General features: G+C 48.4%; 2 protein-coding genes across 5 annotated transcripts in view; one reads left to right on the top strand and one right to left on the bottom strand.

Annotated features, from left to right (window-relative positions):
- The window catches only part of LOC117195675 (cytochrome P450 4F2-like), a 69,229-nt gene that overhangs the window by 26,799 nt on the left and 17,949 nt on the right, over nucleotides 1-24,481 (top strand). The window lies entirely within an intron of this gene.
- Nucleotides 896-15,499, bottom strand: LOC101275454 (cytochrome P450 4F2-like). 4 transcript variants are annotated; one of them, XM_004277616.3, is made up of 13 exons: nucleotides 15,439-15,493; nucleotides 14,816-15,014; nucleotides 12,803-12,947; nucleotides 9,995-10,048; nucleotides 9,774-9,901; nucleotides 6,923-7,044; nucleotides 5,865-6,135; nucleotides 4,751-4,817; nucleotides 4,439-4,568; nucleotides 1,956-2,089; nucleotides 1,794-1,858; nucleotides 1,557-1,639; nucleotides 896-1,150 (listed from the first exon to the last, which is right to left on the bottom strand). In XM_004277616.3, the coding sequence occupies exons 2-13, from the start codon at nucleotides 15,011-15,013 to the stop codon at nucleotides 973-975; spliced, it is 1,575 nt and encodes a 524-aa protein (XP_004277664.1). In that variant the 5' UTR covers nucleotide 15,014; nucleotides 15,439-15,493; the 3' UTR covers nucleotides 896-972. The 4 variants fall into 4 exon arrangements, with proteins under 4 accessions (XP_004277664.1, XP_033257461.1, XP_004277665.1 ...); XM_033401570.2 differs by having other exon boundaries at nucleotides 14,816-15,045; nucleotides 15,439-15,474; XM_004277617.3 differs by lacking the exon at nucleotides 12,803-12,947 and having other exon boundaries at nucleotides 15,439-15,499.

Raw genomic sequence — 24,481 nt, 5'->3', positions numbered from 1 at the left:
TTACAGTGTTTCTTTCTAATTTTGCAACCAGGAAGTCTTCTGGCCCCTGAAAGGCTCTGAGACTAGGACTCTATCCCAGGACCTCCTACAGCCTGATTGGGGCAAGTCCTGAGGCAGCTGCTGTCCCAGGTGCTGAAGGAAGTGGCCCCCACTCCTGCCCCCTCCACCTCCTCTCACTATTGTGGACCCTCTTGACCTCCACTTCCTAGATGAAAATAAAGTCCTGGGTCATGCCTCTCCGAGGGAAAAAATTTTTTTTCGGTTCCTAGCTTCGGACCAGCTTCACATCAAAGCCCATTGTAACTATGTAACAGATGTAACTATGGAGATTTTGAATTTACTGAATCTTCTAATGACAGTTACCTTCAACGGCAGGTTTCCGCACGTCCCAAAACTTAAATATAACTTTTATAACTTTAAAACATTTTAAATTTGAGAAAGTGATGCAAAAAGAAGGGAAGAAATGAACCCTTATTGAGTACTGATGCTTACCAGATACTGAGTCAGTCATTTTGCTAATGCTTGCTTATAAATCTCCACAACCCGCAATAAGGAGGCTACTATTATGTAATAAAGGCACTGAGGCTTAGAGAGAGACATGATTTTCCCCAAGCCAAGCAGCTAGTAAATAAATGGCAGACTGGGATGGTGACCACTATAGGAGGGAGTGGTGGATCCAGCGTCATCTGAACCTGATGGCATCTAGCTCTCTGCTCCACCTTCCCTAAAGAGTATCCTTGACCTTGTGATCCAAGATGGAGCTCAAGCTACCACATCAATATCCACCCCCTCCCCACCCCCTTCCCCCGCCCCCCCAGGTTCATAGCCTCTCAGACCCGCCTGGATCCCCCCAGGCCCCAAGCCCCCCTCTCAATGAGACTGGGGCAGACATGGCAGCACAGTTTTATTCCTAGGAATCTGCAAAGTGAGTTGTCTAGGGTCAGGGTGGATCGCAGGTCAGACGGTGGCGGGTCACTGCTGACTTGCACTCAGCGGCTCCACACGCAACCAAAGTCCGCCCTCCGCGCGCATGATCAGCTCCGGCTTCCTGCGTGGCTCCTCCTTGTCCGGCAGCACACGGAAGCGCAGCAGCGTGAGCGCCAGGACCACCTTCATCTCTGTCATGGCGAATGACTGCCCAATGCAGTTCCTGTGGGCGAGAGCGGGAGCTCTGACTGCGCCTGGAACCCTCATCCGGGCCCCACCGCACCGGGTATCTGGCCCACAACCCCCATCCCCACCAACAGGGATGGAGAAGGAGGCTAACCGTGCCTGGAACCCCCACGTGGGTTTACATATCCCCAGAGCTTAGCCCACACTCCAAGTCCTGAACTCCGATCAGCAGACAGGGGAACAGGGCTCTCAACACACCTCGGACCCCTCCTCGGGCCCACCACCATTCCCCAGACCCTTACCCATAACGTCCAATGGAGCGGAGGGAAACTCTGAACATCTTAAATTTTCCCTCTTCCTGGCCCCCAAAATCAAGGCTGGAATTTCAGTCCCAGACCCCTGCGCCCACCACTCCATTCCCACCTCAGATGCCCCGTCCTCACCTGGGCCCCGCGGAGAAGGGAATAAAAGCCAGAGGTGACCTCCCCTTGATGTTTTCTGGGTCAAAGCGGAAAGGGTCATAGACCTGGGGGCAACGCAAGACAGGGCTACTTGGCAGATGTTTCTATAATGGGGGGAGGTGATGTCTGATTTACTAAGCCAGAACCCTGTGCCCTCCTCTAGGGCCCCCGAGGGGAGTGGGCTAGGATGAGGGAGGTGGGGGGTAGGGGAGGCAGCACCTCAGGGTCTGGCCACACCGATGGGTTGTGATGGGTCCCGAAAATACTGATGAGGCAGATAACACCTGTGGGAGAGGAGGGACCAGTCAGAACTAGGTCCATGCCACCTGATTGGGCCCCTCTTTCTGACCAGGAACCTCCTCCCCTAGTCATCGTGGGCACCTTTGGGGATGACCCGTCCATCTGGGAGCACAGTGTCCTGGGTACAGCGGCGGGAGATGACTGTGACTGGAGGGTGCAACCGCAGACTCTCCTTGATGCACATGGTCAGGAAGGGCAACTGGGCCAGATCGTCCCTAAGGAATCCCCATGACAATTATCCAGGGAGCAAAAACAGAGACATCGCCTCCCCCAACCCCAGCCCTCCTGCTGTCCCATGAGATCCTCTCTCCCTATAACAAAATTGCAGATGGATCAAATATCTCCAAGCACATTAAGTTGTATACATTAGATAGGTACAGTTTTTTCTTTGTCCATCATACCTCAATAAAATGGTTCTTAGAAAGAAAGAAAGAAAAGCAATATCACAGAAGAACCAGACAAAATTTAGTGAGATATTTTTAGAAGTTTTTCTAAGCAAAACATCGAAAAGCCAACCATAAAAACGTTTACAAATTCTTATAAAAATAAAATATTCTTTACGGCAAGATAGCAAAATCAAAAGGCAAATGAGTAAGAAACAAAAGATCGGATTCACTGTTGACTCTTATTTATTACAGCATTAGAGATACTAGCTAATGCAGTTAGACAAAGGAAAAAGGAGAGCAATGCCATTTGAAATGTGGGGTAAATACATCATTTTCGGCAGATAATGATTTTATACTTAGAAAACGAGAGAATTCACTGGAAAGCTTTTATAAGCATCGAAGATAAGATTCAGTAAGGGGACTGAATTCTTTTTCTTTAGTCCCCTTCATTTTGTGTGGTGTTTTAAATTCTTAATAGTTGATACAGTTAACTAGTTCAAAATTGGAAAACTACAAAACACCACCCCCATGGCCCAACAGCCCTCATTTCCCCTCCTCACAGTTTGCCTAGTGATTATTTTATATGTATCCTTCCAGAGGTACTTTTTTGCATTAAAAAAATATATATATAGTAGCATACTATGTACTATACACACTGCTCTGTATCTTTTTCATGTAACAGCATAACAATCTCTTCTTGTACATCTCTTGGGCCCAGTGTCCAAAACAGGGCCTTTCCTCCTCTGGAGCTATAAAATAATTTCCCATGGTTTCCTCTAGAGCCTTTAAGACTCCTTTAGTTTTTATTTTAAATATTTGATTCATGTAGATGTTATTTTCTTATGACATAAGAGCAGGTTGAATTCACTTTTTTCCAGGTAGCTCTCCAGTTGTTCCAAGTTTTTATTAAATGATCTTTATTTTTCCTATTGATATGGGACTCCATATTTAGCATTTACTACGTTCACTGCACAAGAAATTTATATCCATAAATTATTAGTTTTTGTATTAGAAAGAATAGATGATGAAAGAAATGATGATGATGATATAAAATATCTGGATTAAAATTAACAAGAAATGTGAATGTATTCCAAATGAACTTATAAATATTTCTCAATACAGACAGACTAGATGATTCACCATAGCAACCAGAGTATCTAAGGGTTAATTTAGCAAAAGCTGCATAAGATCTCTATACTAAAATTTTAAACTCTATTAAAAACCTAAAGATTATTTGAATATACAAAAATGGGTATTCATTCCACACTCTGGGGTAGTGTGTGTTAATATTATGATGTAATCTGTTTTCCACAAGCCAATCATATGTTCATTTAAACCTCCTCCCTCACTCATTTCTCTCTCTCTGTCTCTTTCTCTGTCTCTTTCTCCCCTTCCCCACATCACTTCATTTTTGCCCGGCTGTCTCTTTGACCTAACTGCATGTCAAATGCATCCAGATATCTACTGATCATCTTTCAGGGTCTCAGCTGAGGCACTTTTTTCCACCCTCGACTTTGCCTCTCTTACTCTAAACGCCAGCACTGCCCATGTACACTGGGAGTGTCCTGACCTGGGGCTATTCCTCACCAGGCTGGGAGCTCCTGGAAGGCAAAGACTGGGTCTGGGTCCTTCCTGAGTCTCCAGGACACAGAATGGGGCTGGAAAGAGTTGGAAATGGCATAGAATTGGGGATAGAAGGCAGTTTGGTAGTGTTTCCTAAATGGGAACTGGATGGATGAAGATGCATTTGTTCCTGGACAGGAGTTGAATGACTTTAGTCCTCAGGTATTCCCTGTGAATCCTGGACTAAATAATATGAAGAATTAGGGGACAGGAGATCAGAAAACACTCAGAGATGAAGATGTTTGAAAACATGTGATTCAGAGAGAAAAGTAAGGGAGTGGAGAGGAAGTTCACTTACTGAATATGTGCTAAGTGGCATCATCAGCCCTCACACATTGTCACTAATTCTCTCAGAAATCCAGGTCTTTCTGTCCCAAGAGCCTGCAAACTTTCCCCTGTTATACATACTGGGTACTAGACCCTGCCTCCAGGATCTTATCCTACTCCCACTAAGCAATAATGACAGAATCAACAAAAAGATTTCCCATCTTCCCCAGCCAGGGTGCAAGGCCAATGTGAGGGGCTCAGAAAAAGACCAGGAGGACTTGCACTCACCATTCAATCTCCTTAGGCTCACGGTCCCTCAGGAGTTCTTGCACCTCCTGCCGGCAGCGCTCCTGGTATTCTGGGTGCTTTGCAAGGTTGTACAGGACCCAGGAGAGGCCGCTGGCTGTGGTATCATGGCCTGAGGGGCATCAGAAAAGCTTGGGTCTCTGAGCTACTTCAGCACCAGAAGGCGGACAGCACCCTCACAGTAAGGCCCATGGGGAGGATGGGGCGTGATGGGGTGATCTAGGGTCCACTCGCCAAGTTCCTTGGTGGGGGAGAGACCCCTTCCCGTCTGTAGTCTCACACTGGGACCCTCACCCTCAAACATGAAGGTGTCAGCTTCAGCTCGGATATCTTCGTCTGATAATCCCTTCCCATCTTCATCCTGGAGAGAAAGCAAGATCTCCAGAATCACTGAGGGCCCCTGAGCCTAAACTGAGACAATCTCAACCTCCATTATCCATCCAGAAACCCAAGCCCACCCTGAACTCCTAGACCTCGTTTGCTTGCTATCACACGAGGGCCCACCCCACAGGCCTCCTCTTGACCTCTTTGCCTCCTGTATTGTCCCTGGTGAAAGGAATCAATGATCTATAAATATTTTCATGTCTCTACATGATGCAACCTGGGTTACAGGATGATTGAGTGGCAACTTGACTTGGAAGCTATAGCTTGAGCATGGCCCCAAAGCCATTTGCTCATATGTTAGCATAGTAAATCCAGGGATTCCTTATCTCTCCTGGGAATAAGGAACGGGTTATAAACCTGTAGAATCTATAGACTTTGCCTTCTCTCCCACGAGGATTTGTTCAAGTTCAAGGACAATCTCTTCTCTTCCCTTCTCTTCCCTTCTCTTCTCTTCTCTTCTCTTCTCTTCTCTCCTCTCCCCTCCCCTCCCCTCCCCTCCTGTTCCCTTTCCTTCTCTCTCTCTCTCCCCCTCTCCTTCCCCCTGGTAAGGAAGAAGGGGCAGATGTCCTGCATAAATTCTGAAGTTCAAAACCTGGAGGTACTTATCCTGCAATGCAAGCATGGCTGCATGTATAGGTAAAACATTATGGAGCCCTCAGAGAAATTTAAGAATGGGGAACCATAGCTACAATTCTACTCTGGCTACTGTTACTGCTATAAGCCATAAATGGGCTGCTCTGATCCAGAGTTTTGTATATATACATACATGTATATATACAGTCTGCCTCTGTGGTAGACTAACTTATTAGCTTGTAAGTAGAGTAAAATCTCAGGACTTCACAGTTTCAGACTCAGCAATCCCCTGCAGGGGGATTCCACACACTCATCTCTAAAACTTATCCCTGACCCATCCCTCCCTCAAGCACCTCACATGGCTCCCCAGTACCCTCTGCATCCCGTCCAAGCTCTTTGATCAAATCGAGGTCCATTCTCATACTTCTGCTCAGATACCAGAGGAGCCTACCTTGGTCAGCAGGAGCACATCAATGAAGTCCAAGGTCTTGGACTTAGCCTTGGCCTTGAGGAAGTCATCAATACCCTGACTGGGGAGGGTACGCCGCCGCTCCTGGATGACAACATCTGTGAAGTTGTGCACCAGGCGGCAGGCCCTGCGGAAGCACCGCCCGTCGGGGGTGAGGTAGTACAGGAGGTCTACGTTCAGGAAGATCTGCTGGTGCCGCTTTGCCACTAGGGCACTGAGCTCCAAGATGGCAGCGATATATTCACTGGGCTTCCTGCAGGATGAGAGCATGAAGGAAGCCAACAACATAAAACACCTGAAACCCAGAAGCCGAGAGCTACCTCCCTTCAGGAAACAGAGTCTCCAAGAACAGATGGCCCACAGACACAGTGTGGGGTGGAGCCAGGACATGAGACTCCCCAGACTCTTCTCTTCTACATCCCATCTCTGTGAGCTGCCTCCATGCCCCAGGCACCCAGAGCACAGCTTAGATATCATGCTTCTCCCCTCTGTCTCTCAGCCAGTACCTGCCCCTTCTCCTTCCCCAAACTGTCCACACGGCTCAGAACTTATCCTCTGCTAGCTGGTCAATGGAACAGCCCTTCCCTATTCTCCTTACATCCAATATCAACAACATTCAGTGTCTACATGACAGTTGGTCTTCTATTGAGTCAGATTTCCAAGCTCAAATTTAACCAAGAACTTCATCTGCTCAAACACACTCCCTGGCTCCCAGGAAACTTCAGATAAAGTTCATATCCTCTATGTCTGACTTCAGAATGTCCTTAAGATATAACCCTGCCCACTCCTCCAAACTTATTTCCATGGTGTCTCCTCACTGTTGCACACACTTTGCTCAACCTACCCTCCTGGCCTTTATCAAACAGTTCTACCTACCTGAAAGGTTAGCTCCTTTTCTTTCCCTTTCCCTGTCCTTCAATGTCCAGCTCTGACCCACCTCCTCCAGGAAGGCCCTTCTGATTTCCCTGGTCAGTCCTCCCTCCCCCATCTACTCCCTTGGGTCTATGGCTCATGTTCCCGGGCCCTGGGCTGAGACTCACTCCTGGCAATTGCTGTCGAAACTGAAGACGCATTTCTGCAGACTGTCCAGGGTCATGAGGCTGATGTGTTCAAACATGTCCAGATGGGTGTGGCCCTCTGTGACCAGGTGCTGCCACTTGGCCTGGACAAAGAAGGGGACAGAGCTGTGGCTGGGAACTGACTCCCCTGACCCCTCCCTAACCCCTAAACACCAAGATGCACTCCCCCAGATTCTGACTCCTGGGCCCAGGCACACAACCCCAGGGAGGACCAGACCTGGGTAGGTGTGAAAGCTGTTACTATTAGGGCATGAAGTTACCATGGCTGAGAGTCAGGAGATCTGGGTTTTTAAATCCTGGCTCTGCCCGCTATACTCTTTGTACCCTTGGTCAACTTATTGCGTAAAGTAAGTGCTCAACAAATGTTAGCTTCCATCATCTTCATTGTTATAAGTTGATTAGGAAAATGTCCCCTATGTTGAGAGAGGTAGTCCTCCATGGGTCCTGAGTACCCCTGCACATTTTTGCTGGGTATGCCAAAAAATTGCAAGACTCTGATGTTCTTTACCTGGGCTATTTCTCAGAGTTGTGTTTGTAGCAAACAACCTTGAGGAGTGAGGTCATGTTGAAACCTTGTAACCCAGATTGAACCCATGGTCTTTTAACTGAAATCACACGCTTGGTCTCAGGACTTAATGAAGCTCAGGTTCTTGATGTCTCATTGTAGAAAGAATTCAGTGAGAGACAAAGTGATCGGTAAGAAGAGGATTTATTTAGGGAGAAACACATTCCACAGAGTGTGGGCCATCTCAGAAGGCAAGAGACCTTGGGAGAAGCACACTCCACAGACAAAGTGTGAGCCATCTCAGAAGGTGAGAGCGGCCCCAGGGTATTGGGTTGTCAGTTTTTATAGGGGTGGGTCATTTCATAGGCTAATGAGTGGGAGGAGTATTCCAGCTATTTGGGGGAAGGGGTGGGGATTTCCAGAAATTGGGCTACTTCTCACTTTTTGACCTTTATGGTCAGGCTTCCAACTGTCATGGCACTTGTGGGTGTGTCATTTAGCGAGCTGATGTGTTACAATGAGCGTATATTGAGGCTCAAGGTCTAGTGGAAGTCGACTCGTCCGCCATCTTGGATCTATTTGGTTCTAATCCGTTTATGTCATGTCCTCTGGCTATGTCATTCATTTAAAGGTTGTGCCCTGCCCCCTTCCCTCCTGTTTCCATGTCTCCCCCTGGACAAATACCAGGCTTGCTTTTCATTGCTATAAAAGTCATAGTCTCTAAACCTAGGGCTCCTTCCCTTGTAATACAACATACTATACGAGCAGGCATCTATTGAAGCCCACCTGTGTCATCCTCAGAGTATTTGGTGACTTGGAAGAAGAATGCAAACCAACAAGAAGCACAGGCTGCTTTCTGTGCCAAAAGTAATACATTGTCCTTTGTCTCTGACCCAGGAGTCTCAGGACTTCTGGCAGACGCCACAAAAGAGTAACAAGCTCCCTTGTCAGCTTGCAGGTATGGAAAAATCTGAGGTGCTTCACAAAATCCTACGTCCACTACTCCATTCCCATGTATATATCCAAACCTTTTGCAATGTATTTTTTCAGTAACTTCTATTAGGAGGTGCAGCCTACTTCACCATTCTTCGATTCTGAGCTGGCCTTGGACTTGTTTTGGCCAATAGACTATGGTGAAAATAATGAGGTGATCATCCCAAACCTAGACCCCACGGGCACTGCAGCTTCCTCTCAGTCTTTTCAAACCCTGCCTCTGCCATTTGAACCAGCCTGAGATGTCTTCTGAAGGGAGAGGATCACATGAAAGGAAGTCTAGTTGCCCTAGCTGAGGTCATCCTAGGTCAGCTTGCATCCAACCAAGCTCCAAACATGTGAGAGGACTGACCCCAGATCAGCAATGCTTCGTATCTGTATGGTCAGGCTGCCCAAGATAGTTGTCCTCTTGTTCTCTGTACATCCCTTGCTTGACCAGTCCTTGTTTCACCTACACCCTATTCACGTGGCTGACCTTCCCTCTTAATCATAGAGCCTAATCAGTAATTGCCTAAATACTGGCCCCCAGCCCCAGATAGTCATTGTTCTAATATTTAGATCAAAACATCTCCACCATGATAGCTTATCAAAGGGGTAGTGAGGGGTATGCTCCTCTGCTGGTTTCCTTGGTAACTTATGAGCCAACCTGTTGTCAATTCCCCTACAACTGGTAACCTCTCACCCATCCACCCCCATAGGAAGACTGCTGCCATGTCCTTCCCGCTGTGGGCCGCACATGGTGGGGTGTCACCCCAGGACCTTGCTTCAGACGTGTAAGATGCCCCCGTCCATTAAACCACTGATGTCTCTGTTACTGACTCCAGCTCCTTCTCCAGTCTTGAGGCTGCAGGCCTGTGGGGTGCAGCCCAACACTATCTGACCCACAGCTGATTATAGATACGTGAGTGACCCCATCTACATTCAGAGGAACCAGCCAACTGACTCACAGACTTGCTGTCCATACTAAACCCTTATTGTTTTGAAGTGATTTGTGACTCAGGAATAACTACTACATGATATTCATCGTTATCATCAAACGTGCCTCAAGATTCCATGGTTTCTGTGAAGGTAAAATAGAAACTATGACCTTCTCAGCACCTACTACATGCCAGGGACATGGCTCCGTTATGTTATCTCTACCACACTGCAAAGCAGGGATCACATTATACTCACTTTATAGCCAAGGAAATGGAGGCTCAGAAGGAAAGAACAATGGCCCAAGCCACGCAGAAGAGCCAGAATTACAGACAAGATGTGTCTGAGTCCCCGTCATCCCCAAGACTCCAGCTGGGACCCTGAGTTCAAGATACTCACATGCATGATGTCTGCACTCTTGGTGAAAATCTTCATATAGGGCTTCAGGATGTTGAAGTGGAAGGCGGGTGTCAGCATGCGACGGTGGCTGCTCCATTTGTCACCGGCACTCAGCAGGAGCCCATCCCCTAGCCGAGGCAGCCACGGGGAGTGGGCAAGGATGGCACCTTCCCCCGGGCCCCCAAGGTTGTCCCCAACGCCCTTCACTCACAGTTACTCACCCAGCCAGGGCTTCAGAAAGTCGTAGAAGTGCACGTCCTTCGGTGCGACGGTGGCTGACATGAATGAGGATCATCAGGGGCCAGGAAGAAGGGGAGGGGAGGGATTTTGGTGGGGAGTGGAGGCTCCCAGCCAGGAACCTGCGTTCCTCCTCCAAGCCCAGCATAGCAGGAATGGGGCCAAGAGCACAGGAAACTGGGAGGAGGGGGGAAGGGAGGGTGGAACAGACCAGGCTGCAGCACAGAATACGGTCAAGACAGAGCCCATAGACACAACTCTATATGCTTAGACACACCCCAACATGACACAACATACCCCAACATGACTTGACATGGCCCCTTATAAACACCGAAACATAGCCCAGCACTTTACAAAATGCCTTTACAGGGACCTAGGACGTTACATCTGCCCCAGCACTCTGACCTCTCCTGAGACACCTGACAGGGCCCCAACATGCATGACACAACCTGACATGACAACACGTGCTCTGCCATGGACCTGAAGACAATCTGACATGGCCTCAGTGTGCCCCAGACAGGACCTAATACACTTATATCACAGATCTGAAACAGGCAAGACCAAGACATACTCTAAGACCTGCATCAGACACGACTCACATAAGGTCTCAGGCATTTCTCAGAGTGACCCTGAGTCCCAGATCTCACACAAACTCCAAATGTGGCCCAGACGTGACCAGCAGGAGAACCAGACAATCTCTAATGGCATCTCACATAAGAATCAGAGACTCCAAGATGGCTCAGATGTCCTTGGCCACAGCTGAGCCCCAGACATGACTGAGACCATCTCCATTTGAGCTCAGGTATAAACATACACAAGGTGTCACCAGGTATAACATACCCCAGCTGTAACCAGAATCCAGGTAGAAACATACGTGACCAGACATGGCTATACAGCAGACATTGCACAGACATGACCTCAGGTCAGGCAGGTGGGAGTCCGGGTGAGAGGGAGGCAGTGGCATCTCTGCCACAGCCCCTTCTGTCTGCACCTTGGTCACCTGCCCACCTGGAGGCAACACAGAGACCATGGCAGTGGGCAAGCTGTGGCCAGGGAGGTGTCTACCTGGAGCAAAGAGCACAGGCTTGGTGCAGGTGGGGTGGAAGATGTGGGTGACCACGTGCTAGGGTCCAACCCACCAACGGCACACATCCCATAGGTGCTGGCCTGGCCCTGTGTGTACAGGAGACCTTCCTCCGAGCTCTGAATCTGGACAGGCACAAAAACGACCCAATTCACACTCTTCCAGGCTGCCAGAGGGAAGGACTTGCAAGGAAGGGATCCAGACCTGAACCTATGAATCACCTCCAGCAGCCGCTCGTCTGTCCTCAGCCTCCTCCTGGGCTCCCTCCCCACACTCTCCATACATGACAATTGGGGTCCCTCAGGTGCAAGGATAGAAAGGGTTTTTCCCTGTTTGGATCCCAAATACCACGTTCACCTGACTTCTCTTCCATCCTCATATTCCAGGTACGGGAACTGAGGCTCTGAATGATGAAGTCACTTGCCAACAGTCTCCCAGACACTAAGCCTAAGACTCCAGCCCAGGTCTGTCTGAATCCAGGGTCTGACTTCTTAACCATCCAGCTGCTCTGAGCCCCAAAACAATAGCTCAGAGGACCCTATGCTTCTCAGGGCACTCAGCGTCTCGGGGACACCGAGATTGGTCCCATGACCCAGGCAAGGGAAATTAAAGGGAATCCTGTATCTTTCCCTGGAAATGTTGTGAATGAGGTTACTTTTCCATGGGGGTTGAGTTTCTGGCATTCATCTCTACCATGATGAGAGTGAAGCCGTCACAGATGAACACAGAACTGAAAGACGAAGACAGATTTCTGATGACATTGTTTAAGACCTGGATCCAGCTGGGCCTGAAGACACCCTCCTTGGACTTTACTATTGATTGAGTCGCTTTCTTTCCTTAGAACATACAGGGTTGCATTTCCACCACTAACAGCTGAAAGAGACTTCAGCAGCCAGAGAGAGCCAGGGATCTTCCCAGAGTCACTGAGCATCCTGGTGTTTCAACCAAGGTCTCTGTCAGTTGCTGCCTGTTCATTCCTCTGCTTGCCAGGTCTGTCTGGGGATGGGAGGAACAGGGGACAAGAGGAGGGAGACAGGGTGCGGTGGAGTCTCCTCAGGGAGATTCCTGGGGACTGGAGAAGGAGGGCACTGAACTAGAAGTGGTCGAGCTGCAGGATAGAGTCAAAGAAACTGACCCACCAGAGAGGTGGATGTCATGGAAATAGCAGCCCAGATCTTCCACCCGCCACGAGTGTTCATTGCTCTGGGCCTGGGGATGGGTGGGACTGAGGGCAGGCCTGGCAGGGGGCCTGGGATGCTATGGATTTCCACTGCACCACTTTACCCTCTGCTTTAAAAAATGTCTGCTCATCGATCCAGACACAGTTCCGGCAACTCCTCCTCCAAGAAGCCTTCCGGGATGCCCCAGCAGAAAACCTTGCTTCTCCTCTGGGTTGCCACAGCCCATCTCCCTCTGGCCAATTCCTGACCACACCAGGTCAGGGATCTCTCTGTCCAGACCTGTGTCCTCAAGATTGGGGGTGTCCTTCACCCAGAACACCAGGGTGGGGGTGCAGACAGCAGTGACAGGAGGAAGGAGGCAGTGAGATGGGGGCTGGTGAATACTTGAAGGAAAGAGGAAGATGGCTGAGAGAGAAGAGGGGAGAAAGGGCCGGGGTCCTGTAGGGGCCACATTGAAGCTTGTCAGGGAGGAGCTGGAAGCCCTCAGATGTGTCATAGCACCACCACCACAAGCTCTGCATGGGTACCTGAGGCATTGGCGACATTCCGGATCAAGTCAGGATGGCAGAAAATGACCAGGGGGGTGATAGGGCCCATCCAGATCATGTATCCCTGGGGGTAGTTGGCCACCAGCTGAGTTAAGCCCCTCAAGCCCTGCTCCGTGGGGGGGTACTGCAAGGAAGGTAAGGGCCATCAATTCCCAGAAGGAACCGCTGCAGTGGACAGTGTGTGGGATTCTGCACAGATGGAGGGAATCTCTGCTTCCTCCTGTTCCTTCTCTCTGAGGGCAGGAGGGTCCTGGGGGCTTCTTCATGTCCCCAGAGTGTATCCCAGGGCACAGGGAGAAGACACGCTCTCTGCCCACAGGGAGGGTGACCTTGGCTTGAGAAGACAAATTTTTCTTGTCCTGGGAGTGGTCCCAGCCCCAGGGGCGACCACAGGAGGACATCCCCAGTGGTGAGGTTTGTGGGTAGCAGGGTGGCCTCAGGACTTGTGGACTGGGTTTTGGTCCCACATCCTTTCATATTCTGGCTGGTCCACATGGCCTCTGGTTCCTTGCATGGTAAAGGGTCTGCAGACCTGGGACCTTCCAGCCCTGGCCAACCCCGGGGACGGTCGTGAATTCTGCCCATCAATCAATATAGCAATTCTGCCCTCTGAACCCCCTCTGCTGGCCATGCTCTATGCAGAGTGCATCCTGCGCGTCTATTTCTCTGCAAGCTATGGACATGCCTTTCAATTGTGCCATCTACAAATGAGGAAACTGAGGCCATATGCCCCCAAAGGGGAAGAAGTGTGGGTTGCCTCCTGGTGAAGCATCCTCTCCCCAGGATGCCCCACTCAAACCTGACAAATACCCCCAGGTGCTCTAGACAAGTGAACATAAGTCATTTGCACCTTTGTGACTTGCTCCTGTCTCCCCAAGGACCTTGAGGTGAGGATTCAAAGCACTAGATGAGATTGGTCCGGAGAGGGAGAGTGACTCAGCCAAGGTCACACAGCAAAAGGGGCTGGAGGAAGGAAAAGTGACCAAGACCGGCCCCTTACAGACAAGCCCTTGGAGGGGAAGGCAGAACTACAGCAACTTTGTAACATTCCTCCTGCTTCCAGGATGTCCTGAAACCCTTCCAAGACCTAGAATCTCAGCACTGTGAATCTCACCTTCACGGTGAACTTCGGAATGCCCCCGTTCTGAACTTTGCCTTAATGAACAGTGATTGCAGCAAGTCCCGCCCCAAGTTGTAGTTCTCCTCCCAGGCAGGAAAGGAAAGCTGTCTGGGAGATAGGAGGAGGACACCCATCCCTTTGACCTTGACTGAGGGGGGTGATGGCAAGTTCCTCACCTTGGTCATCAAACATTTATTTTGCATGCCTACTGTATGCCAGTCCTGGACTGGGCACTGTAGTGTCTGCTCCCCAGAACTATCATCAAATTGGAAAGATGGTTAACAAGTAATTGGACAATTAACTGTTTAATTAATGATGAGTGGGGCCAAGTCAAAGGTCAAAGTCTGGGGCACAAGGTAGGCAGGCATGGAGGATGCAGAAGTGTAAGAAGGCTTCTGAAAGAGGAAGTGAGTGGCCAACTTTATCCAGATTGGTCAAGGCGCCCATTGGGACATCTTGGCGGGAGCAGGGGGAAGGGAGTAAGATTAGAAGGAGGGGTCCTGGAGAGGGGAGGGGGTGGGTAGCTGTGCACCTGTAGGTGGGAATGGGGAGGTGATAGCTATTTCCTGTGGGGAAGATGTAGCCCAGAATAAGACACAAGGAAGTGGGCCACATGCAGAGCAGACCCTGGACAGCGCACCTCATGTGTGGAAGACAGGCAGGAAATGGACCCCAAAGCAGGCTAGGGATAGAAGGACAGGACGTGGGGAAGGTCTCGATGGCAGAGCAGAGGAATGAAGGAGTGAGGAAAAAGGGGGCTTCTCATCCTCCCTGGCTTCTCTGCTGTCCTAGAGCCCCTGAGCCCCGTTCCTGACCTTGCAGGAAGTCCACCCACCCTGATGCTCCGGACTCATCCTGCTATCCACACTCACCAGGCCCAGGTGACCCAAGAACCAGTTGCGTTTTGGGGGCTGCGGGAAACATTGAAGGCGGCGAGAGTTGTTGTAGGAGGTGTAGGTCCAGGCCAGGACGCGGGCCAGTAGCCAGGAGGCCCCGACCAGCAGCAGGAGTAGCCATGGGGAGGCTGCCACCAACCCGAGTCCCAGCCAGGACAGGCTCAGCTGCAGCATCCTGTAGGGCAGACGCGGTGGAGGGTGAGCTCCTGAGGATGAAGGAACGGGGGCCGATGATGGTGAGCTGTGAGGCAGAGACACATAGAGGGACAGGAACAAGGGAGAGAGGGGCAGGGATGGTGAGTGCTGGGGGCAGGGCAAGAAGGGCTCAGAGAAGGCAGACAAGGTCTGGGAGAGGGGAGGGAGACCCAGTGAAATCAAGGGGAAGACAGAGAGACAGAGACAGACACGGAGACAGAGAGACAGACAGACAGACAGACAGACACACACACACACACACACACACACACACACACACAGAAAGTGTGTGTGTTAGTTACCCACTGGTATCCACTCATCTCCCAGGCCAACTCATTCCCTTGAGCAGTGGCCTTCCCCACCCCGGGCCAGGACCCCAAGCCCTTAGACCCCCAGCCTGGCACCTTCTATCAGGAGTGCCTTGTCCCACACAACTTCCTCTCCCCTCCTCTGGGGAAGGCTTTGGCTGGCCCCTGACCTAGAGGAAGCTTCCAGGGGCCGGGCTAAGCCAGCCAATCCCTGCAGCCTGCTTACCTCCTCCCCACCTGGCAGCTGCCCAAATAGAGGGTTACAGTGTTGTTGAGAGAAGCCTGTGAACCAGCTCAGGATCACACGGTGTGGACACTGGATCCTCAGGACTCAGCACCTCCTACATTGGCAAGTTGGGGTGCGGGCAAAGGTGACTCTGGACCCCAAGTTCACAGCCAGCCCTGCCCTTCCTAGGCCAGGGTGCAGCAGGTAAAAGCATGAACATTCAGGTGCCAGGTGAGCAGGGCAAACATCTCCGGGGCTCCTCTCCATGCGTGGGCCAGGAGGGTGTCTGCACCATTTCTTGTCATAGAATCAGGAAGCTCAGAGACGTGAAGCCTCTGGCCTCTGGGGCATGCAGCCTGGCAGGAGTTCAAGTCCTGCCTCCAGGAAGCCCAAGACCTGAGTGGAGACATGATTGCTGGGACCAAGAACAGAGAACCCAGCCTGGCCGGGGGTTACCTGCATCAGATTCAGGGGATAAAATGTCCTCAGCTAGAAGAGGGCACCTGGAGGCACGAGGGGTAAGGCTGTGAGGGGCTGAGAGAACAGGGTCCACACAGGGAAGAGCAGAGCTGGGAGATCCTGAGTGGGCATCCTCACTGTGACTGTGGGCTGTGCCGACCTTCTCTGGGCTGTCTTCCTATCTGGGAAATGGGTTGCTAGATGAGAGCCTGAGAGGGGGATCAAGGAGGGTTCTGCAGGAAGATGGTAGGGATCAACAGCTCCTAGAAAGATGGAATGAGGGAAAAGTGCTGGCAAGTAGTACTTGTGTTACTCTGTGCAGTATGCCACGCAAAGTGTCCCTATTCTGTGAAGAGAACTATATGCAAAGAGTGCCTACTCTGGGCTGGATACCTCAGAAAGCACCCCTCAGTGTGTCAGCTACTCCACATAAACTGTGCGTACTATTTTTCAGGTGCTCTACATAAAGCGTACCTACTGTGTGCCAGGTACTCTATGTAAAGTACACCGACTGTGTGCTGCGTGCTCTATGTAAATATGCTTACTGTGTGTCAGGTGCTTACATAATGTGTACCTACTATACATCCCAGGATTCGACGTGAGGTCTCTACAACAAGCATGCAGGCTGCCTGCTGGCTGGCATTTCCTCTTCCCTTCCTGGGCTGTTGGAAAGGATCAAGTTCTGGATCAGCAGAACTGAGTTCAAATCCAAGCTCTGCTACCTGATGGTTATGTGACGGGCTAGTCACTTGCCCTCTCTAAGCCTCATGTCCTCTTCTGTAAATGGAGAGATGGATTTCTATCTCTCAGGTAGTTCACTCCTCAACAACAAACTGTTCTTGAACACCTACTCTGTATCAGGCAGAGTGCTTGGACCCAGGACATTGGAGGAACAAGACAGACAAGGTCTCTGGATTGAGGTGCTCATGTGTGATGGGGGAAGCCATCAGGAAATAAGACAGGGTCAGATAGTGGCAGTAATGAAGGAAATTAACAGCCTGAGACAGAATAGAAAGTGACCAAGGGGACTGTTTTGGACAGGGCAATCAGGGAAGGCCTCCCTGAGAAGGTGGCCTTGTGACTGAGTCCAAGCTTGTACTGCTCCACGCAAAAAAGTTTAATGAATTGAGAGATGAGCTCTTGGGGTAAGGAAGGGTGACCTTATTTGTAAAGTCAGCAGACCAAGAAGTTGGTGGACTAGGGTCCCAAAGAACCATCTTACCTGAGTTAGAATTCAGGCTTCTTTTATACTAAAAGTGGGGTGAAGGTCTGTGTGACTGGTTGCTGGAATTCTTTGTTCTTGCAGCTCTCCAGGAGGTCCAGTCACATTGCTCCTGTAATCCTCCAACAAGACAAATGTTATTCTTTGTGCCACAACTTTTTATCTCTATATGAATGAAAAGCGTTATACCTTTAAAAGCCAGACCTGGGAAGCAGAGCCTTGAGAAAGGGCTATCACGTATAGCTCAGCCTACAGACAACATTCTTTTATGAAGGTGCAGGGCCAGCATGACCAAGCACAGGCAACAGAGCATAGAGGTTATATAGAGATAATGGAGTAGATCCAATATGGAGTTAGGTTTGTTCTTCTCTGTTACAACCTTTGAGCAGAAACCCGAATGATGTGGAGAATTGGGTAGCGAGTGAATAAAGCTCACCCCACCTCCCTCCCCTTAAGCCTGGCTAGCACTGGAAAGACCCAGCACAGAGTGGAGCAAACAAATGGACTTTAAAAATGTGTGATTCTTGCTTCCTTCCTCAAAGGCGATGAATTAAACAGAGCAAGTGGGGCAGTTTCCCTCCTTGTCTATCCATGGGGGAAGGCAGGAAATACCCGTGCTGGAGACCACATTGATGGTGAAGTCTGGCCAGACCTCAGGCAGGAAGCAGTTGCTGTATTTCACTTACCATAATAAAGATCAGGAAATCTCACCAGCCCCTGAAGACACATTGAGCCAGGCCATATCTGTAAGCTGGGGCTGCCAACGTTTTGGCAGAGGTACCAGGAAAACGGATGAGCTGGTTTTGGAAAAAATAAGGCACTAGGAAAACTTCAGGAAAGTCTGGAAGACCTATGATAGTTGCCCTAAATGGGACCTATTGGGTGATGCCAGTTCTGAAAAGTAGCCTGACCACCCCCTCCACTGAGAAGTGAGGGGATTGCGGTGGGGCTCAAAAGAGAACATCCCTGTGGAGGGCAAAGGAGGGTTCTCATCCAAAAACCAATGGAAGGAGGCCCCAAGAACATCACTCCAAAGGAGAGAAAAAGTCTGAAAGGGGAGAGACAGAATTTTGCTCCCCATTCAGGGGTCTGCTTAGTCAGTGAGCAAAGGGACTGGCCAGGTGCACAGGAGGTTCATGAATCCCCATCTGCGGGGACATTGTGGAGCTGACACTGACCCAGGTTGAGAAAAGGGGCTACAGCAATGTGACCGAATCCAAACTTGTACTGCTTGCCACAGAACAAGACAATAAATCGAGAGACGAGGTGCTGGGACAAGGAAAAGACTTTATTCTGAAACCCAGCAGACCAAGGAGGTGGTGGACTAGTGTCCCAAAGAACCATCATACTGGAGTTAGAATTCAGGCTTCCTTTATACTGAAAGGGAGGGGGTGTGGCTGGTTGTTGCAGACTTCTTGGTGCTAGCCAGATCCCTGGAATGGATGGTATAATCCTTTGTTCTAGCAACTGTCCCTGTAGGTCTGGTCACAATGTTTCTGCAAACCTCCAACAAGGCCAATGTTATTTTATGTCCTGCAACTCTTTATCTCTGTATGAATGAAAAGCGTTACACACTTAAAGGTCAACCCTGGGAGGTAGAGCCTTGAGAAAGGGGTATCGTGGATATTTCAGGCTACAGGCAACATTCTTTTACAAAGGTGCAGAGCCAGCATGACTAAGCACAGGCAACGGAGCACAAAGGTTAGAATAGATCCACTGTGGAGTGAGGTTTGTTCTTCCCTGTTACAATAGGAGTCTGGCCACCTTCTGCAGCCCAAGTCAGAGAAGGAGATGATGTTTGGTCAGTGGAAGGCACCTGCAGGCTGTCAGAGGGGATTAGAGGACAGACATCCATCCTCTGCCAAAGGCCACTGCTGCTTCCACCTTCAGCTAATTCTCTGGGTTCCAGGAACAGCTACTACCTGGCCCGGGGGTGGTGTCAGCTCTCAGCTGGTGCTAGGCCCCAGGGGGCTACACTAGCCTTGATGGTTTCCCTTGGCTCAGTTGTCTGTGATTTTAGATAAGGGGGATGTGCAATCCAACATACATCATGGTAGATGGTTACTGCTAGTCGTCATGAGGAACAGATTTCTCAGTTAATAATTTTAGTACTTTTCTAAGCACGGGAAGATGCAAGAATTCTGGCTCATAAAATTTTTCCTAAATATATCTATCTAAAAGCCTGTTTTCCCAATGTACAGAGTACCTCACCCTGGTGTCTGTCCTGAATTAGCAACTACAATGGCTAATGCCTTAATCTTTGTAGAACTAGATGGCAAGCAACATTTCTTGTTTACAAAGCCTGTACATTGTAAATGGCCCCTACTTAAAGCCACTCTCATGTAGCCCATCTGAGGCCGCTGCCAGGACCCGACTGTTACATTCTGCAGAGGGATGGGACACCTCAGCAATCTAGTTATGTGAGTGTCGATGTTTCTGTAGGCACAGAAAAAGTTGAAAACTTTTTCTGGAATGGGAGGGCAGAGTAGGAAGAAGAATGGTTCTGTCAAATGTTTACATGGAACCAATTGTTTCCTTTTCTTAGATGAAGCCTTCAAAGCATTTTTCATTATAATTGCTAATCTATGTGATTACAAATTATATTTTCAAAAGGAAAAATGCTTAGTGCCATACATAGTACCATGCTGAGTGCCATGCCTGCTGGGCAGCAGGACTCAATACGTACGAATTGTGAGAAGCCAGAGGGCATCATGGTTAAGAACAAGGACTCCAGGTGCCAGGGTTCAAATCAGCACCAGCTGAGTGAATTTGGGCATGTCTCTTTCCCTTTCTGTACCTCAGTTTTCTTGCCTGAAAATTGAGGGTAATGACAAGGTGGTTGTGAAAATCAAGTGAATTGGAATGAGTAAAGTGGTAACAACACTCCATGGCTCAGAGTCAGCACCAACACGAATAACTGCCATTACTTTATGACAGTATGAGGACATGGGCACCAGCCATGAGCATTAGGCTGCACTAGCACACACACCAGCAATCTTGCAGGCTATGAACATCCCCTATTCATTCCCTCTGACCTTAGCAGGGAAGAAGCTCCCTAGAAAGTAGCAATCACTGGCTTGGGATCAGAGGGCTCCTTGTCAACGTTAGGCTTTGCCACTCGCCAGCTGTGTGACCTTGGGCAAGTAAATTGCCCTCTCTGAGACTCACATTCCTCCTCTGTAAAAAGGGAATAATAACAGACCCTTGGGGATTGGAGGAGCGAGCCTATGTGTGTCTTAGTTTGCATCCTCTGGAAGTAGATCCTCATGCAAGGATTCAAGTGCAAATCCTTTATTTGGAGGTGACCCTGAGGCAAGAATTCAACTGCAAGTTGTTTCCTTGGGAAATAATCTCAGGAAATGCCAGTAGGGCACTGTGGAAGTGAGACTGGGAAGGGAAGGCAGCAGGAAAAGGGTACTTTAGCCAGAAAGCTCACACTGTGGCACCTGGGGCTCAGTCCCTCTCGGGGACAGCAGAGAACATACACCCACAAGTCCTTAGTCAGGGCTGCTTCCAAAGGCATTATTTCTCCAGAATGTCCTGCCTGCACTGCACGGTTGAGGTCTGGGGACAGAGGCAGGAGCCTTCCACAGCAGTTGTTTTCAGGAACACAGCCTGGTGCAGACCGTCACAGTGGTTCAGTGACTTCAAGACACATACATTTACACCCTTAAACACATACGCACACAGATACACATGCACACAATTGCATACACAATCACATATACACACCCACAGTGTGCACACAGCCACACACAAGCACAGTTACACGCACCCACGTGTGCTTGCAGTCACATACACACTCTTACATACACATGCACACACACGTGTGCACATGCGCACACAATGCATGTACCTGCACACACAGTTACATGCATACACTGACATACACACATGTGTGCACACAGTCACACATGTGTGCACACAGTCACACATACACTTACACACAATCCCCCCTACAGTCACATAGCCACACATACACATTGAACCAATGGAGACCAAATGTCTTAGAGCTTGTTGTCTCTGAATCTTCAAGCAGAAGGAGAGATACAGACACCCCACAGCAGCCAGCAACTAGAACAGGCCTGGGTGTGTCTTGAGAATTAAGCAAGGGACTCATGGGGTCCATGCCGCCCCTCCTCCCTCTCTCTCATTCATGTACCAGAAAAAGTGAAATATTCAGGTATAAATCTAACAAAATGTGTGCATGGTTTCTAGGATGAACAAGACACTGATGAAAGAAATCCAAGAATACCCAAATTAATGGAGAGATATACAATGTTCATGGAGTAGAAGACTCAATATTGTTAAGATGTTGTGTCCTCAAATTGATCTACAAATTCAAAGAAATCACAGTCCCTGGAGGAGTTTTTGTAGAAATAAGCTGATTAAAAAATCTACATGAAAATGCAAAGGACTTAGAGTAGCCAAAATTGTTCTGAAAAGGAAAAATATAGCTGAAGGATTTACAAGACCCCTTTCAACACATAGTATAAAATAACAGTAATCATGACGGTGCGATACTGATCAAAGACTAGACACATAAATAAGTGGAATAGAATAGAGAGTCCAGAAATTTAAAAAAAAAAAAAAACATGCAGGGTAAGTTAATGTACAAAGGACAGTCTTTTCAATAAATGGTACTGGAAAAATTGGACATCCACATGTAAAAAAAAAAGTCAACCCATACCTCACACCTTATACAAAATATAACTTAATACGAATCATAGAACTAAATGATGTAAAAATGTAAAACTTTTAGAAGAAAAAATGGAAGAGAATCTTTGTGGTCTTAGGTTAAACAGAGAGTTCTTATATATAACACCAATAGCATAATCATAAAACAAAAAAATGGATAAACTGCACTTTATAAACATTTTAAAATTTTGCTCTGTGAAAGAAATTTAAGATAAAGACCAACCACACACTAGGAAAAAAGACTTGCAAATCGCATATCTGACAAAGGATTTGTATGTAAAATGCAACAGTGGAAGGTAAAAATCCAAGGAAAATTAATGGGCAAAAGATTTGAACAGGTGCTTTACCACAGAAGATATATGGATGGCAAATAGGCACATGAAAAATTGTTCAACATCATTAGTCATTAGAAAATGCAAACTAAAATCACAGGGACATATCATTGCACACCCATAAGAATGGCTGGGGAAAAACTGACACCTCCAGGTGCCAGTGAGTATGGGCAGCAACCAGAACTCTCACACATTAATGATCGGAATTTTTTTTTTTTTTTTTTGCGGTACGCGGGCCTCTCACTGTTGTGGCCTCTCCCGCTGCGGAGCACAGGCTCCAGACGCGCTGGCTCAGCGGCCATGGCTCACGGGCCCAGCCGCTCTGCGGCATGTGGGATCTTCCCGGACCGGGGCACGAACCCCGTGTCCCCTGCATCGGCAGGCGGACTCTCAACCACTGCGCCACCAGGGAAGCCCAATGATTGGAATTTTAAATGATATAGACACCTATGGAAAACAGTATGGAGGTTCCTCAAAAAATTAAAAATAAAACTACCATATGATCCAGCATAATTGATATCTGGATCTCATAGAGATATCTGCACTCCCATGTTCACTGCAGCATTATTCACAATATCCCAGATATTGAAACGACCTTACTGTCCATAAGTGGAAGAATGGATGAAGAGGATGTGATATATATATATATATATATATATATATATATATATATATACACACATACATACACACACACAATGGAATATTATTCAGCAGTAGAAAGAAGGAAAACCTGCTCGTTTGTGACAACGTGGTTGGACCTTGAGCGCGTTATGCTAAGTGAAGTAAGTGAGAGAAAGACAAACACAGGCAGCCTTCCCTATCTGCGGGTTCTGCACCTGCAGATTCAACAAGTCCCAGGTCAAAAAGATTCGGGGGAGGGGGAAGTCCAAAAAATTCCAAAAAGCAAAACTTGAATTTGCTGTGTACCAGAAACTATTTACATAACATTTACATTGTATTTGGCATTATAAGTAATCTAGAGATGAGTTAAAGTGTACAGGAGGATATGTGTAGGTTGTATGCAAATGCTACACTATTTTATATGAGGGATTTGAGCATCCCCAATTATTGGTATCTACGGGGAGTCCTGGAACCAATCCCGCCATCCCTCGCAGATACCGAGGGATAACTGTACTGTATGATATTACTTATATGTGGATTCTAAAAAAGACAAACTCAAAGAAACAGAGTAGACAGTGATGGTTACCAGGGGTTGGGGAAACGGGGAGATACTGGTCAAAGAATACAAACTTCCAGTTATAAGATTAACAAGTTTGGGGATCTAATGTACAGTATGGTGACTACAGCTAATGGTACTGTGTCAGAAACTTGAATGTTCCTGAAAGAGTAGATCTTAAATGTTCTGACCGCAGAAAATAAATGGTAAGTATGTGATGGGGTAGAGGTGGTAGCTAATACTAGGTAGCATCACTTTCTAAGGTATAAATGTATTAAATCAACGTGTTGTACGCCTTACACGGAAATGGTATGTGTCAGTTATATCTCAATAAAGCTGGGAATTTTAATGAAATTAAAAATTTTAAGTGGCACACTTTGGAAAAAGTTTGGTTGTTTTTTCTAATGTTAAACGTCCCCATGTAATATGACCCAGCCCTCCCATTCCAAGAGCAGTGAACGGTTGTACACAAATATTCATAGTAGCTTTATTCATGACAGCACAACATTGAAAACAATCCACATGTCCTCCAACTGGGGAAGAAAATGTGGCTCACCATACTATGGAATATTACTTAGCCATAAAAAGACAAAGTATTGGGGTTTCCCTGGTGGTGCAGTGGTTGGGAGTCCGCAACAGTGAGAGGCCCGCGTACCAAAAAAAAAACAAAAGCAAAAAGTATTGATGCGTGCAACATGAATGGATCATAAATGTGTTGTAACGTGAAAGAAGCCAGACTACAGGGATGGAGAATAGATGAGTGTTTGGCAGGAGGTGGGGTGAAAAGTTTTTGACTATCAAGGGTGACTATGGTAGTGGTGGTTACACAACGCTAGACATTTCAAATCTCAGAACTGTACACCAAATAGAGCTAACTTTACTTTTAGTAAATTTTGTAAATTGTAGGTCCAGGCCAGGACTCAGGCCAGTAGGCGGGAGGCCCCGACCAGCAGCAGGAGTAGCCATGGGGAGGCTGTCACGGGCCCGAGTCCCAGCCAGGACAGGCTCAGCTGCAGCATCCT

The sequence above is a fragment of the Orcinus orca genome, chromosome 3 (assembly GCF_937001465.1).
Source record: "Orcinus orca chromosome 3, mOrcOrc1.1, whole genome shotgun sequence".
NCBI classification, from domain to species: Eukaryota; Metazoa; Chordata; class Mammalia; order Artiodactyla; family Delphinidae; genus Orcinus; species Orcinus orca.
This window is presented reverse-complemented; position numbering and strand designations above follow the sequence as displayed.